The sequence below is a fragment of the Erigeron canadensis genome, chromosome 2 (assembly GCF_010389155.1).
Source record: "Erigeron canadensis isolate Cc75 chromosome 2, C_canadensis_v1, whole genome shotgun sequence".
NCBI lineage: Eukaryota > Viridiplantae > Streptophyta > Magnoliopsida > Asterales > Asteraceae > Erigeron > Erigeron canadensis.
In genome coordinates, this window is record NC_057762.1 from 26,231,550 (window position 1) to 26,245,643 (window position 14,094).

General features: G+C 38.2%; 2 protein-coding genes across 2 annotated transcripts; both read right to left on the reverse strand.

Moving 5' to 3' along the window:
• Positions 1–299: 299 nt before the first annotated feature.
• LOC122587975 lies at positions 300–938 on the reverse strand. The gene has a single exon (XM_043760124.1). The coding sequence runs from the start codon at positions 936–938 to the stop codon at positions 300–302; it is 639 nt and encodes a 212-aa protein (XP_043616059.1).
• A 941-nt stretch (positions 939–1,879) lies between these two features.
• Positions 1,880–3,392, reverse strand: LOC122587977. The gene is made up of 2 exons (XM_043760125.1): positions 2,909–3,392; positions 1,880–2,514 (listed from the first exon to the last, which is right to left on the reverse strand). Exons 1-2 carry the CDS (start codon positions 3,390–3,392, stop codon positions 1,880–1,882), a joined length of 1,119 nt encoding a protein of 372 aa, XP_043616060.1.
• Between the last annotated feature and the right edge of the window lie 10,702 nt (positions 3,393–14,094).

Sequence of the window (14,094 nt, forward strand, 5' to 3'; positions counted from 1 at the left end):
TTGAAGCTTCAATTGCATGAATTTTGAGAGATGAACTAGAGAAGAAGGTTGTAGAATTGAGTGAGTGGAAATAAGTGAGTCATAAGACTTGATGGCTGGCCTTTTCCCCTGTTAGCCACGTCTCACTTCAAATTTTAGTGGGTTTAATACCCGGTAGCCACTAAAGCTCCAACTAAATTAACCCCTTAATTCAAAACAAAATACTAGGAAATTAATTAAATGTCAAAACTACAAAAAAGGTTAATTTTCTATTACCTTAAAATATTGGGATGTTACTAATCTCCCCCACTTAGAATCGATCACGTCCCCGTGATCCATGCCATGTGAAAAGACGGGTAGTACACCAACATGTCATGCTCGGTTTCCCACGTATACTCGGAGCTCTTATGGTGCTTCCATTGTACCTTGAAAGTGCGTACCGTTTTGTTGTTTATTCTTCTTAATTCTTCTTCAACTATGGCCACCGGTTCCTCGACATAAGTTAACTTCTTGTCTAGCTCGATTTCATTTAATGGAACACATGTTGCATCATCAACAAGACATTTTCGGAGTTGTGACACATGGAAAGTGCTATGGATACGAGATAACTCTTCGGGCAACTCCAATTGGTATGCCAATTTACCAACACGGGCTAAAACGCGAAACGGGCCTATGAACCGTGGACTCAACTTTCCACGTTTACAAAATCGTAGCAAACCCTTCCATGGAGATACCTTTAACATAACCCGATCTCCAACCATAAACTCAATGGGTCGTCTTCTAACATCGGCATACGATTTTTGTCTATCTTGAGCCGCTTTAAGTCTTTCACGAATCTCGTCTATCTTTTGCGTAGTCTCAAGGACAGCATCGGTTCCTCCTAATTCCCGTTGACCCACTTCTCCCCAACAAATGGGAGTTCGACATCTTCTACCATAGAGCATTTCGTACGGTGGCATCTTAATACTAGAATGGTAGCTATTATTGTATGAAAATTCCGCCAAAGGCAAGTATGCATCCTATGGTCCTCCAAAATCAATTATGCAAGCACGTAACATGTCTTCCAATGTTTGGATGGTTCTCTCGCTTTGACCATCCGTTTGCGGGTGATATGCGGTACTAAAATGTAACTTAGTACCCAGATCTTCATGAAATTTCCTCCAAAAATGGGAGGTAAATCGAGTATCCCTTTCTGAAACAATAGAGACGGGAATGCCATGTCGAGCTACAACTTCTTTCACATATAAATCGGCTAAAACTTCGGATGACGATGACTCACGAATGGGTAAAAACAAGGCGCTTTTCGTCAACCGGTCTACAATCACCCAAATGGAATCAAATTGGTGTTTTGGCATCTTGGGGAGTTTGGTAATGAAATCCATAGTCAATTGCTCCCACTTCCATTGTGGTATATCAAGTGGTTGAAGCTTCCCATAAGGCTTTTGATGCTCCGCCTTAACTAGAAAACAAGTCAAACACTTTTCCACATACTTGACAATGTCACGTTTCATACACGGCCACCAATAATCAACCTTTAAGTCATGATACATTTTCGTTGCACCGGGGTGGATAGAATACTTGGACTTATGTGCTTCATCGAGAAGAGTTTCCTTCAATGTGCATGAGAATGAAATCCAAATTCTTCCATAACGGACCATGAGACCACGAGAATCCTTAGAAAGATGTTGCAATTGCCCTTTAATTCTCTCTTGTTTGGGGTTACGTTTTAAGGCTTCTTCTTGAGCTTCCTTTATCCGTTCAAAGAAGTCGTTCGTAAACATTACCCAAAGAGGTGAAACACGAATTGTGAAATGAGAACTCTTTCTACTCAAGGCGTCGGCTACCACATTGGCCTTCCCGGGGTGATACAAAATTTCACAATCATAATCTTTCAATAAGTCTAACCACCTCCGTTGACGATTATTAAGATCACGTTGCTCAAAGAAATACTTAAGGCTCTTATGATCGGAATAAATGGAGAATTTAACTCCATATAAGTAATGACGCCAAATCTTGAATGCAATAACGACCGCGCAAGCTCTAAATCATGGACGAGATAGGACTTTTCATGAGTTTTTAATTGTCTTGATGCATAAGCGATAACCCGCCCCTTTTGCATAAGGACACAACCAAGACCATTGAACGAGGCATTACAATACACCGAGAAATCTTCAACTCCATCCAGGAAAGTGAGAATAGGTGCTTGACTCAACTTTTCTTTTAGAGTTTGAAATGCACCTTCTTGTTCACTTTTCCATTCGAATTTCTCATTCTTCCGGGTCAATTTTGTAAGAGGTGAGGCTAATTCAGAGAAATCTTGAATGAATCGACGGTAATAACCTGCCAAACCAAGAAAGCTACGAATTTCCTTCGGGGACTTAGGAGATTCCCGCTTCATGATTGCACTTATTTTCCCCGGGTCGACTTTAATTCCTTCTTGATTGACAACATGACCAAGAAATTGAACTTCTCGCAACCAAAATTCGCATTTCGAGAATTTGGCATATAGCTTCTCTTGGCGAAGGGTTTCAAGAACTTCACGAAGATGTTCTCATGATCGGAGGGACACTTTGAATAGATCAAAATGTCATCAATGAAAACAATAACGGATTTATCAAGATAAGGACGACATACACGATTCATAAGATCCATGAAAGCCACCGAAGCATTTGTCAACCCAAAAGGCATGACCAAGAATTCATAGTGACCATAACGAGTCCTAAACGCGGTTTTTGGGATATCTTCTTCACAAATCTTTAATTGATGGTACCCCGATCGAAGATCAATCTTGGAGAAGTATGATGCTCCTTGAAGTTGATCAAAAAGATCATCAATACGTGGCAAAGGATACTTATTTTTGATGCTAAATTTGTTGAGCTCACGGTAATCAATGCACATCCGTAAACTACCATCCTTCTTCTTAACAAACAAGACGGGAGCACCCCAGGAGAACTACTTGGGCGAATAAAACCCTTATCAAGTAGTTCTTGGAGTTGATCCATCATTTCTCGCATTTCGGTTGGAGCGAGACGATAAGGAGCCTTGGCAATAGGTGTAGCACCCGGAATGAGATCGATTTTGAAATCAATTTGCCTATCGGGAGGAAGACCCGGTAGATCATCGGGGAAAACATCTACAAACTCATTCACAATAGGAATTTCGGATATCGATTTAGATTCCTTATTGGAGTCAATAACATGAGCAAGAAAAGCCTTGCACCCTCGAGAGATAAGTCGACGGGCTCGAGCAAAGGTGCATAAAGGCAATGAATCTTGATTTCTTTCACCGTAAATAACCATATCCCTACCGTTAGGAGCTTTGAGGTGAACACTTTTATCGGTACAACAAATATTTGCCTTATGTTGGGCAAGCCAATCCATACCCAAAATAACGTAGAATTCTCCCAAACCCATTGGAATAAGATTAACTTTGAAATTTTCAAAGTTTCTGATTAGGCTACACCCTATAAATACACTTTTAATCACATAAGTTTGAACACCCGCTACTTCAACCAACAAAGGAGATTCAAGCAAAGATAATTGTAAAGGAATGCATTTAGTGAACCGAGTAGCAACAAAGGAACGATTTGCTCCGGAATCAAATAAAACCTTAGCGGGTATGTCATGAACTAGAAAGGTACCTGACACAATATCGGGGGACTCCTTAGCTTGAGCTACCGAGATTCAAAACGACCTTCCCCTCGGATTTCCTACTTGTTTCGCCAACTTTCTTTCGTTAGCCTTTCTTGCTTCGGCTTGCCTTTCTTCCTCCGTCAACAATGGGCAAGCACTCTTCATGTGTCCCTCGTTGAAGCATTTGAAACACACGATAGGCTTACTTGGAGAGAACTTGCAATCTCTACTTATGTGACCCGGTTGGCTACAATTGAAGCATCCCTTTTTAGATGGGGATAGACAAACCCCGGAATGATGTTTCCCACAATTGTTGCAAGTGGGGATGTTTCTTTTGTTGGAGCTACCCCCCGAACTTCCACTAGGCCGGAACTTCTTGTTTGGAGAGTTGCTTTGTTCCACCTTCCTTTTTGAGGATTCATCATCCGGCATGCCTTGTTCCACCTCATGCCACCTAGCCACGTCAACCAATTGAGCGAAAGATTCAATTTGAAGTGAGGTAATCTTCTCTCGAATACTTTTGCGGAGCTTTCGATAAAAATGCTCCTTCAACAACCGATCATCTTTCAAGTATTCTGGACAAAATTGAGCTTTGTCTAGAAATTGAACTCGGAATTCATTAACATCATGGTGCCTTGTGAGTTGTTCATGAACTCACTCCTAAGCCTAGTCACATCGGCTTCGGATCAAAATTCTTTAAAGAAAGCAACCTTGAATTCAGCCCACTCCATTCCCACCGTGGCCTCCTCACCCTTCTTAACGATCTCACTGTCCCACCACAACTTTGCCCTATCACACAACATACTAGACCCATATAAGGTCTTGTCTTCTGGCGGAGTCTTTGTGATGCGAAAGGCTCCCTCAATCTCGTTTACCCACCTTGTGCTCACAATCGGATCGGGATCCCCATTGTATTTGGGTGGGTTAGCAATGGTGAAGCTCTTAAGATCATAGGGCTTCTCGTTCTTGGGCTTCGGGCATTCCTCAACATCTTGTGTTTCCGGTGCTTTATCCTTCGGAAACGGTTTGTCAAACTCTACTTGCACCGCCGTGGCAACCTCTTCTCTTATCTTGAGAGCGGTAGTATCACTCATTGCGCCCTCAAGTGTCTCGTTTAGTTTCTTAACGATGTAAGGAGAAAAGTTCTCTAGTGCCTTTCCGATTTGTTCACTTATAAAGTCGCTACTCAAACCTTCTATCAACACACTCTTATTCTTGTCGTGACTCGATCCATCTTCATCTTGAGATGAAGCCATACTACAAAATTCAAAAAGCTTATTAATAACGCAATTCATTTACTATCTCGTCTCTAATACCCCCAAACCTTCATGTTCGATCATTTCCGTATTTAGTAAGTTTAACTTAAAACGAGATAGCTTATGATCGATAATAGGCCGGCTCTATTATTATCATAAACTATTTCATTTTAAATCAACCTTACTAATTACTTCAATTCTCAAACACGAGCAATCCAAAACCTAAGGTCAAAGTCAATTTCCTATGGTTCAAGTCTAGGCATCTTAACTAAAAGATCAAATACCTAAATCCCTTGAACCATGGCTCTAATACCAAAAATATAACAACCAAACTCATTTTTGTAATAGTTAAAAAGATTTAAGAAAATTGAAATTTTTTTTTTCTACTAGCCGTAAATTTATGGTCTTGGACCGTAAATTTACGATCAAAAATTTGTACTAGCCGTAAATTTTTGGTCCCGAGCCGTAAATTTACGGTCCAACATTTCTACTAAGCGTAAAAACTTGGGCGTAAAATACGTCTAGGTTTTTACACAACTTGACCTGATGCCTCAAAAAATTAGTATTGGCCGTAAATTTATGGCCCGGGCCATAAATTTACGGTCCCATCTAAATCAAAGGGCCATAAAATTATGGTAAGGGCCGAATTTTATGGTCCGACCTGCAGTTTTCCATTTTAACCAAAAATTCATGTTTCACATTCTATGCTTCAAATTCTTTAAACCAAAACACCAAAATGAGTAAAATCATACATTACAACATAATGGATACATCCAAAACCTTAACCATTGAAACATACATTAAAACGACCAAACGGGTCATTCGCCCGAAGTTAACGAAAGTGGCAAAATGGGCGATTTAACCCTTTTTAGTTGCATACTTCATTCAACAAAACTTATGACTTCCAATACATATTAACATACTTGTTTTACCAAAAAGAACATGTATCAAGAGCCAAAATGTACCAAGGGAGTCTACACCATTATTCAAGTTGCCAACCTTCAAAGATGGCCAAATACCTTTGAGACAACTTCCACTTCAAATCTATCACTTGATCAAATCTTTACCTTGGCTACTACCAACTCCTATAAAAAGTTAAACAACTAAATTATAAGCATACATTTTCAACATGGCCATGGATATTTTGGCTAGTAGGAATTTACCCACCTACTAGCTCTTATATACAACATGACTAGTAGGAATTTACCCACCTACTAGTTCTTACAACAATCAACTATGGGTCATAGGAATTTACCCACCTATGACCTCAATAATAAGAATATGATTATATGCATATACACTCACCTCATATTGGCTACTTGACACTATAAGGCTACAAGCTCAACAATTAATTGTAACATCTCAAACTTTAATGTGATATGACTAAAGTGATGTTTAATGAAAGTAATTAAAGTGTCATGATGTAATTAAGTGCTTGTTAGTGAGTTAAGTCTCCCGGTAGGTGAATTAAGCTAAGAAAGTCAAGTTTAAGAGTTGAAGGGTCCTATGTGTAACTATAAGAGGTGATGGCCAGGGATTAGAGGGCAATTAGGCAGCCCTAATTGTCACAAAATCTGCTGTACTTGTGTGAAAATCCCTCCCAACCGATCCCCTCTCTTCTCCAATCAAGATCCCTCCAAGATTTCATCGTTTCGTGCCTTTTCAATCAAGTTTTGTTTAGATCCTTCATCCTTATGATCTTCTACAGGTAATATAGGTATTATTCTCTTCGAATATGATCTTATAAGTCATAGATGAGTATTCAATCCAGGCCATGGGGTTTGGGTTGGGTTGTTTGATTAAACGGTTACCGATTTCATGTTATTCGAGTGATTGATTCAAGAAGTAAAGGATTAAAGGGTTGTATGATGGATGTAAATCATTAAAAGTGAAGTAAAAGAGGTTAATTTTATGTCCGCATGTCGAATTAGGGGTTAGGGATCGAATAGGATTCGTTTAGAACATTGATCAAAAATTGGGTTTTCTGGTCAACCCAGATTTACGGCGCAAATTATTATTTGCGGCGCAAATCGTGGATGTTGGGATTTTTGGATGCTCGATTTGCGGCGCAAGGTCCTTCCTTGCGGCGCAAATGGGGTATTCCATAATCTGAGTTTGCTACTATTTGTCATTTGCGACGCACAGGGATGGGTTGCGGCGCAAATTAGTCCTAGGTCTTGAGAAAAGTCTTGTTTAGCTTATATCTTGATCTTATACTCATTCTAGGTTGTCGGGAGCACTTAGCAAGCACAATTAAACACTTGTAACTCTTTGGTAAGTTGTATCAAGGTAAGATACACTATTTTGACACGCTGAGGACTCAACATAAGCATGGATTTCATAATATAACTTCCATAACGGTAAATTGGTACTTATATGTATTCGGGAACTTACGGGAGGTTATATGGGCTATGCAAATGACCAATGAGGCCTGATATGCAGTCCCTTTGATATGTGATGATCTTTATGAAATGAAATGAAATGAATGAAATGAAATGAGATGAATGAAATGAATGATTTATGATGCAAAGCTTTATGATATGTAACGAAATGATATGCAATGTTATGAGATGTAATGAAATGCTATGGAATGTGATGTATGATGATGAGGTATGAAATGTGCATGACTACATGGCTTGTTCATCTAGTTCACAGGACTTGTTAAGTTGCCATGACACGTGCACGTTTAAGGGCCCAAACGTAATGAAATGATGTAATGAACGTTAATGCTCGAGCTATTTTACAGAGACGAAAGTGTTAAGCTTAACCCGTACTTGCCCTAGCCCGGTTAAGTGCGCTGAACGTAGTTGCTTGAGTGGCTCCTTGCAACATGGTACAACTTGAAGAGTAATATGGGAGCTCTTACCAGCCCCATTGTCATTGACATACGGATTACTCCTGGAATTGGCTTGCCATTCCTTAACGATATGGATGAATAACCGTAAGGTGTGTTCACCTAGTCGGGTGTGACTGCGGTTACACTTATATGATGTAATGGAACGAATGGAACGAAATGTGATGAACGTTAATGATGTTTAGGCACAACTAGGGTGACCTATGTTATGTGAATGATAACGAATGTGATGATATATGATGATATGTTATGATATGTAATTTAATGATGTAAACGATCTTGCAAAACGTTTTAATTGAACAAATGCTTTCTAAACCTTGTGTATTCTTACTTAGCTAATTCGTTAGCTAACACTTGTTCTTTAAATATGTTGTTTCCTCAGGTTTAGCAAGCTAGAGTTCCCTAATGGAATAAAGAGAGGCATGGGTAGATAGCAAGTGATGATGACATTAGTTTACCCGTAGTTGCTACTCCATAAAGACTATTGGATTATGTTTTGCGTATTTTCAGATTTGTAATGTTTGATGTTTGATTGCTTTGTGTTGGGCAATCAATGGGTTTCCTTTAGGCTTATTTGATGATGCAATGAGTAACACCATTTGAAATGAAGAAACCAAACTGAATTTTCTGGTTTGGACTTTCAAATGTTTTTCCACTTTATCTAACGCCGTTAGGCAAAAGTTTTTGGAAATCCATATTTTTAAATGTTGGGTGTTACATTAATCTTCAATACCTAAACATGAATAAACACATAACATTTATGAGTTCCATGACTCAATTTCCTTACAATCATCTTCTTGCACTCATCAACTTTAACATCATGGTGTTTGGCTACTCAACACTTTTCCAACAAATTTCAAATTCTCATAATAAAGCTTTCTTTCATAATCACTAGCCAAACACCATAAAGTATGAGACTCTTACCATGGGGGATTTTCATTATCAACATTTCCTTTCAATCACATTATCCATTTATCAATAAAATTTGATTAGGGTTTTACTTGAAAATCTCCAATAACAAAAACCCCCAATTCTAAGGCTAAGAACCCTAAATTTCAATAATAAATAAAAACTAGTGTTAAGGAAATTATTACCTCAAGAATGAAAGACAAAGAATTAGGGTTTTCAAATTAAAATTCTTCCCCCTTTTCTTCCTTGAAATTTTTAGCCACCACCAACTCCACAACTCTCAATTTCAATTTCTAAAGTAATTGGTGATGATTATTGTTGTTGTTCAAAGATTAAGATTCTTAAATTTGAGTTTTGAAGCTTCAATTGCATGAATTTTGAGAGATGAACTCGAGAAGAAGGTTGTAGAATTGAGTGAGTGGAAATAAGTGAGTCATAAGACTTGATGGCTGGCCTTTTCCCCTGTTAGCCACGTCTCACGTCAAATTTTAGTGGGTTTAATACCCGGTAGCCACTAAAGCTCCAACTAAATTAACCCCTTAATTCAAAACAAAATACTAGGAAATTAATTTAATGTCAAAACTACAAAAAAGGTTAATTTTCTATTACCTTAAAATATTGGGATGTTACAGATGAGCAAGAGAAGATAGCTTCAATTATGCTTGCGAGTATGACTCCCGAACTCCAGAAAGAAATGGAGGATCGCACAGCGTATGATACGATCACTGAACTGAAAAATATGTTTCAGAAACAGGCAAATCAAGAGTTGTATGAAATTCACAAGCTTTTTCACACATGCAAAATGGAAGAGGGTCAGTCAGTGAGCTCTCATGCTTTAAAGATGAAAAGCTACATTGACAGGTTGGAAAAGCTTGGAACTCCTATGCCGACTCTTTTGGCTGTGAACACCATTTTGGCTTCACTACCAAAGTCGTTTGATAACTTTGTCATGAACTATAACATGCAAGGTTGGAATAAGTCTCTGTCAGAATTGCATTCAATGCTCAAAGCTGTTGAACATAATATTCCATCCAAAGCCTCCAATCCAGGCATCCTTATGATTAGGGATGGAAGGGTGAAAAAGAATAAGCCTAAAACTTATGGGAAGGGAAAAGGCAAAGGAATTGCCAGGAATAAGATTCCACCGCCTCCCAAGAAAGAAAACCCAGCAAAAGACGCCGAATGTTTCCATTGTGGAAAGGTTGGCCATTGGAGAAGGAACTGTCCTGTCTACCTATCTTAGCTGAAAAGGGCAAAGCTGGTGAGACTAGCAAATCAGGTATATTTCATATACAACTATATACTTTTTCTAGTGATTCCTGGATTTTTGATACTGGTTGTGGCACTCACATCTGTAACAATATCCAGGGAATGAGAAGAAGTAATAAATTGAAGAAAGGGACACTGAACTTGCGAGTGGGCAATGGGAATCGAGCAGCTGTTGAAGCTATTGGCACCTATGAGCTTACTTTTCCAAGTGGCCTTATTGTTTCATTGGAACAATGTCATTATGCTCCTAGTATTACGAGCAATGTAATTTCAGTTTCACTTTTGAAAAATGCTGGTTATGAACTTGCATTTACGCACTTTGGCATTTCAGTTTCTAAGAATAATATTTTTTATTTTAATGCTTGTCCACGTGATGGTATTTTTGAAATTGATATGTCTGGTGCCATTTCAAATAATAATTATGTATATACTTGTACTGCCAAACGATTCAAGCAAGACTTGAATAAAACCTATCTATGGCATTGTCGTCTAGGTCATATAAACAAACAACGCATTTCAAAACTCCAATCTGATGGACTTTTGGAATCAACTGGCTCTGAGTAATTTGATGTATGCGAATCTTGTTTATGTGGAAAAATGACAAAGGCTCCTTTCTCCGGTTTAGGTGAAAGAGCTAAAGATCTTTTAGGACTAATACATACCGATGTATGTGGCCCTTTTAGAACTATGTCTAGAAATGGTGAATCATACTTCGTTACATTTACTGATGATTATAGTAGATATAGTTATGTTTACTTGCTAAAACATAAACATGAAGTTTTTGAAACGTTCAAAATATTTCAAAACGAAGTAGAGAATCAGCATGGAAATACCATTAAAGCCCTTCGCTCTGATCAAGGTGGTGAATATATGAGTCAAGAGTTTTTGGACCACTTAAAGAATCGTGGGATTGTCTCACAATTCACTCCGCCATACACACCACAACATAATGGGGTGTCTGAGCGGAGAAATCAAACTTTACTTGATATGGTTCGCTCTATGATGAGTCTAACTACTCTACCACCGTCTTTTTGGGGATATGCGTTAGAGTCTGCTGCACGCATACTCAATATGGTTCCGACCAAGAAGGTAGAAAAGACACCACATGAACTATGGCATGGGAAAAGTCCCAAGCTGTCTTACTTGAAAGTTTGGGGTTGTGAAGCTTATGTGAAGCGCGACACTTTAAACAGATTAGAACCCAGAAGTATCAAGTGTAACTTTGTGGGATACCCAAAAGAAACAATGGGTTACTACTTTTACTACAAGGCTGAAAACAAAGTGTTTCCTGCCCGGTTTGCTGAGTTCTTGGAAAGAGATCTTCTCTTACAAGAAGTTAGTGGGAGTAAAGTAGATCTTGAAGAAATTCAAGAACCACAAAGTGACATACCTTCTGCAAGCACTAGCTATCCAAATGTTGAAGCTAAGCACACAGTTGGTGAGCCAGAACATTTTGCGCCTGCACTTCGTAGATCTAATAGAACTTCTCATCGGCCTGTGAGGTATAATTAGTTAATTAATTCAAATGAGAATGATATAGGGGATTATGATGAACCCTCTACTTATCATCAAGCCATATCGGATCCTGAATCTGATAAATGGCAAGATGCTATGAATGCAGAGATGCAGTCCATGAAGGATAATCAAGTATGGGACTTGATTGATCTTCCACCCAATTGTAAGACAGTAGGGTGTAAATGGGTCTTTAAGAAGAAGATTGACATGGACGGAAATGTAAACATTTTTAAGGCTCGGTTGGTAGCAAAAGGTACACTCAGACTCAAGGAATTGATTATGAGGAAACCTTTTCACCAGTCGCGAGCATTAAATCGATTAGGATACTTATTGCCATAGCTGCTTTTCATGATTATGAAATATGGCAAATGGATGTCAAAACTGCCTTTCTGAATGGCCACCTAAGTGAGAATGTATATATGGTTCAGCCAGAAGGTTTTCTTAATCCAAAGCATCCTAATAAAGTGTGCAAGCTTCATAAATCCATTTATGGATTGAAGCAAGCATCCAGGACTTGGAATCTTAAGTTTGATGAGAAAATAAAAAAGTTTGGTTTTTCTCAAAACCAAGATGAGCCCTGTGTTTACATTAGAGCTAGTGGGAGCAAAGTAGTCTTCTTGATTTTGTATGTAAATGATGTTCTACTTATTGGAAATGATATTCCAACTTTGCAAGATGTTAAGTCTTGGCTTGGAAAATGTTTTGCAATGAAAAGTCTTGGAGAAGCTACTTACATTCTCGGAATCAGGATCTACAGAAATAGATCCAAACGGCTTATTGGTTTGAGTCAAAGTACATATATTGACAAAATCTTACGAAGATTCAACATGCAAAACTCCAAGCGTGGAGGATTGCCTGTCCAAAGAGGCATAAACTTGAGCAAGTCTCAAAGTCCTATCACACCTGATGAGATAAGACGAATGAAAGGTATCCCATATGCTTCAGCTATAGGATCCATCATGTATGCCATGTTATGTACTAGACCTGATGTCTCGTTAGCCTTGAGTTTGACGAGCCGCTATCAACCGAATCCAGGTGAAGAGCATTGGATTGCTGTTAAGAGCATTCTTAAGTATCTACGGAGAACTAAAGATTTGTTCTTGGTTTACGGTGGTTTGGAAGAAGAGTTGAGTATTAAATGTTATACGGATGCTAGTTTCCAAACTGATCGAGATGACTCTCGATCCCAATCTTGTTATGTCTTTGTCATGAATGGCGGGGCAGTTGATTGGAAAAGCTCAAAGCAGAGCACAGTTGCACAATCTACAACAGAAGCAAAATACATTGCTGCCTCAGAAGCTGCTCAGGAAGCTGTCTAGATTAGGAAATTTGTTGTTGAACTTGGAGTAGTACCCAGCATTGAATCTCCTATGGAAATGTACTGTGATAATTCAAGTACTATTATACTTGCGAAAGAATCACGTGTACGTAAAGGTAGTCGACACATTCTTCGAAAGTTTGACTACATTCGTGAAGTCATTGAGAGGAATGAGATTAATATTCTTAAGGTTCAAACAGATGATAATGTAGCTGACCTGTTCACGAAGCCAATGACGCACAACAAGCATGATGATCATGCTAGTAGATTGGACTTCGCTATGCTACTGATCTTTTTCAATTGTGATTTAGTATTTGGATATTTTAAAATAATAAGCAGTTTTATTTCAATGAATTGATATACTTGGTATGATCGTTTTCATTTATATTACTGTATTTTATATTAGCATGTTTAATCCATGAATAATTGTTGATTATTCAAAATCTCCATAGTCGGTCATGTTATGGGAGTAACATGAATTAAGACTAATGTGAAGTTTTGGTTTTATTCACTGATGGTGAATAGTTAACTTGTTAAAGCCAAATTTCACATGTAATCATTGTTGATGAATATTGGAATGACCCAATTACGAGATGACACTACATGGATCGACGTAAATAGTGAATCTCGAAGTGATTATGTCTTTGTGTCCTTAGACCTGAGATTTGTATGTTGGTTGCCGATTATATGACATATTATGCTTTGATATGGTTAAACGCTATCCTGAATAAGGTAGTTATAAAAGCCATTATTGGGTATGATGTGAAGTGCATGATGTACGCATAAAATCAAGATGGAATTTATTCCTCTATGTGAGAGTATGATACCACTGGGCCCCTCGATGAAAATGAATGGATATTTACACGGCCGTGTCTAAGCTATATTGATTGTTGATCAAATCTAACTTGGTGATCGCATTTAACTTTTCTATATCGAGAAACATATCTGGTTGACTAATGGGAATGACTAGATCCATGTCTCATATCAACAGGGTATCTTAAATAAAGGGACAATAGACACTTAATCATTGAATCATTATTTTAATAATGGTCGTTCGTTTAGCTGAAACAAACACTCGTGCATTTTCGGGGGCAATGATGTGTTGCTAGACACCAATCATTGTCTGTATAATTTTCTAGATGTTATGTCATACACAAGTGGGAGTTTGTTGAATTAGTGTGTACGTCATAACACAAAATTATATTACCGCTTATACACGAGCCTACGGGGTCACACACAATGAACACTTAAATACCCGGATATATGTATATTGTATACACATATATAATCACCAAAATTAATTTATAAATAAAAAGGATTTGATAATCAAGATACAATGTATCTGATTTGCTAGTGGGCCAT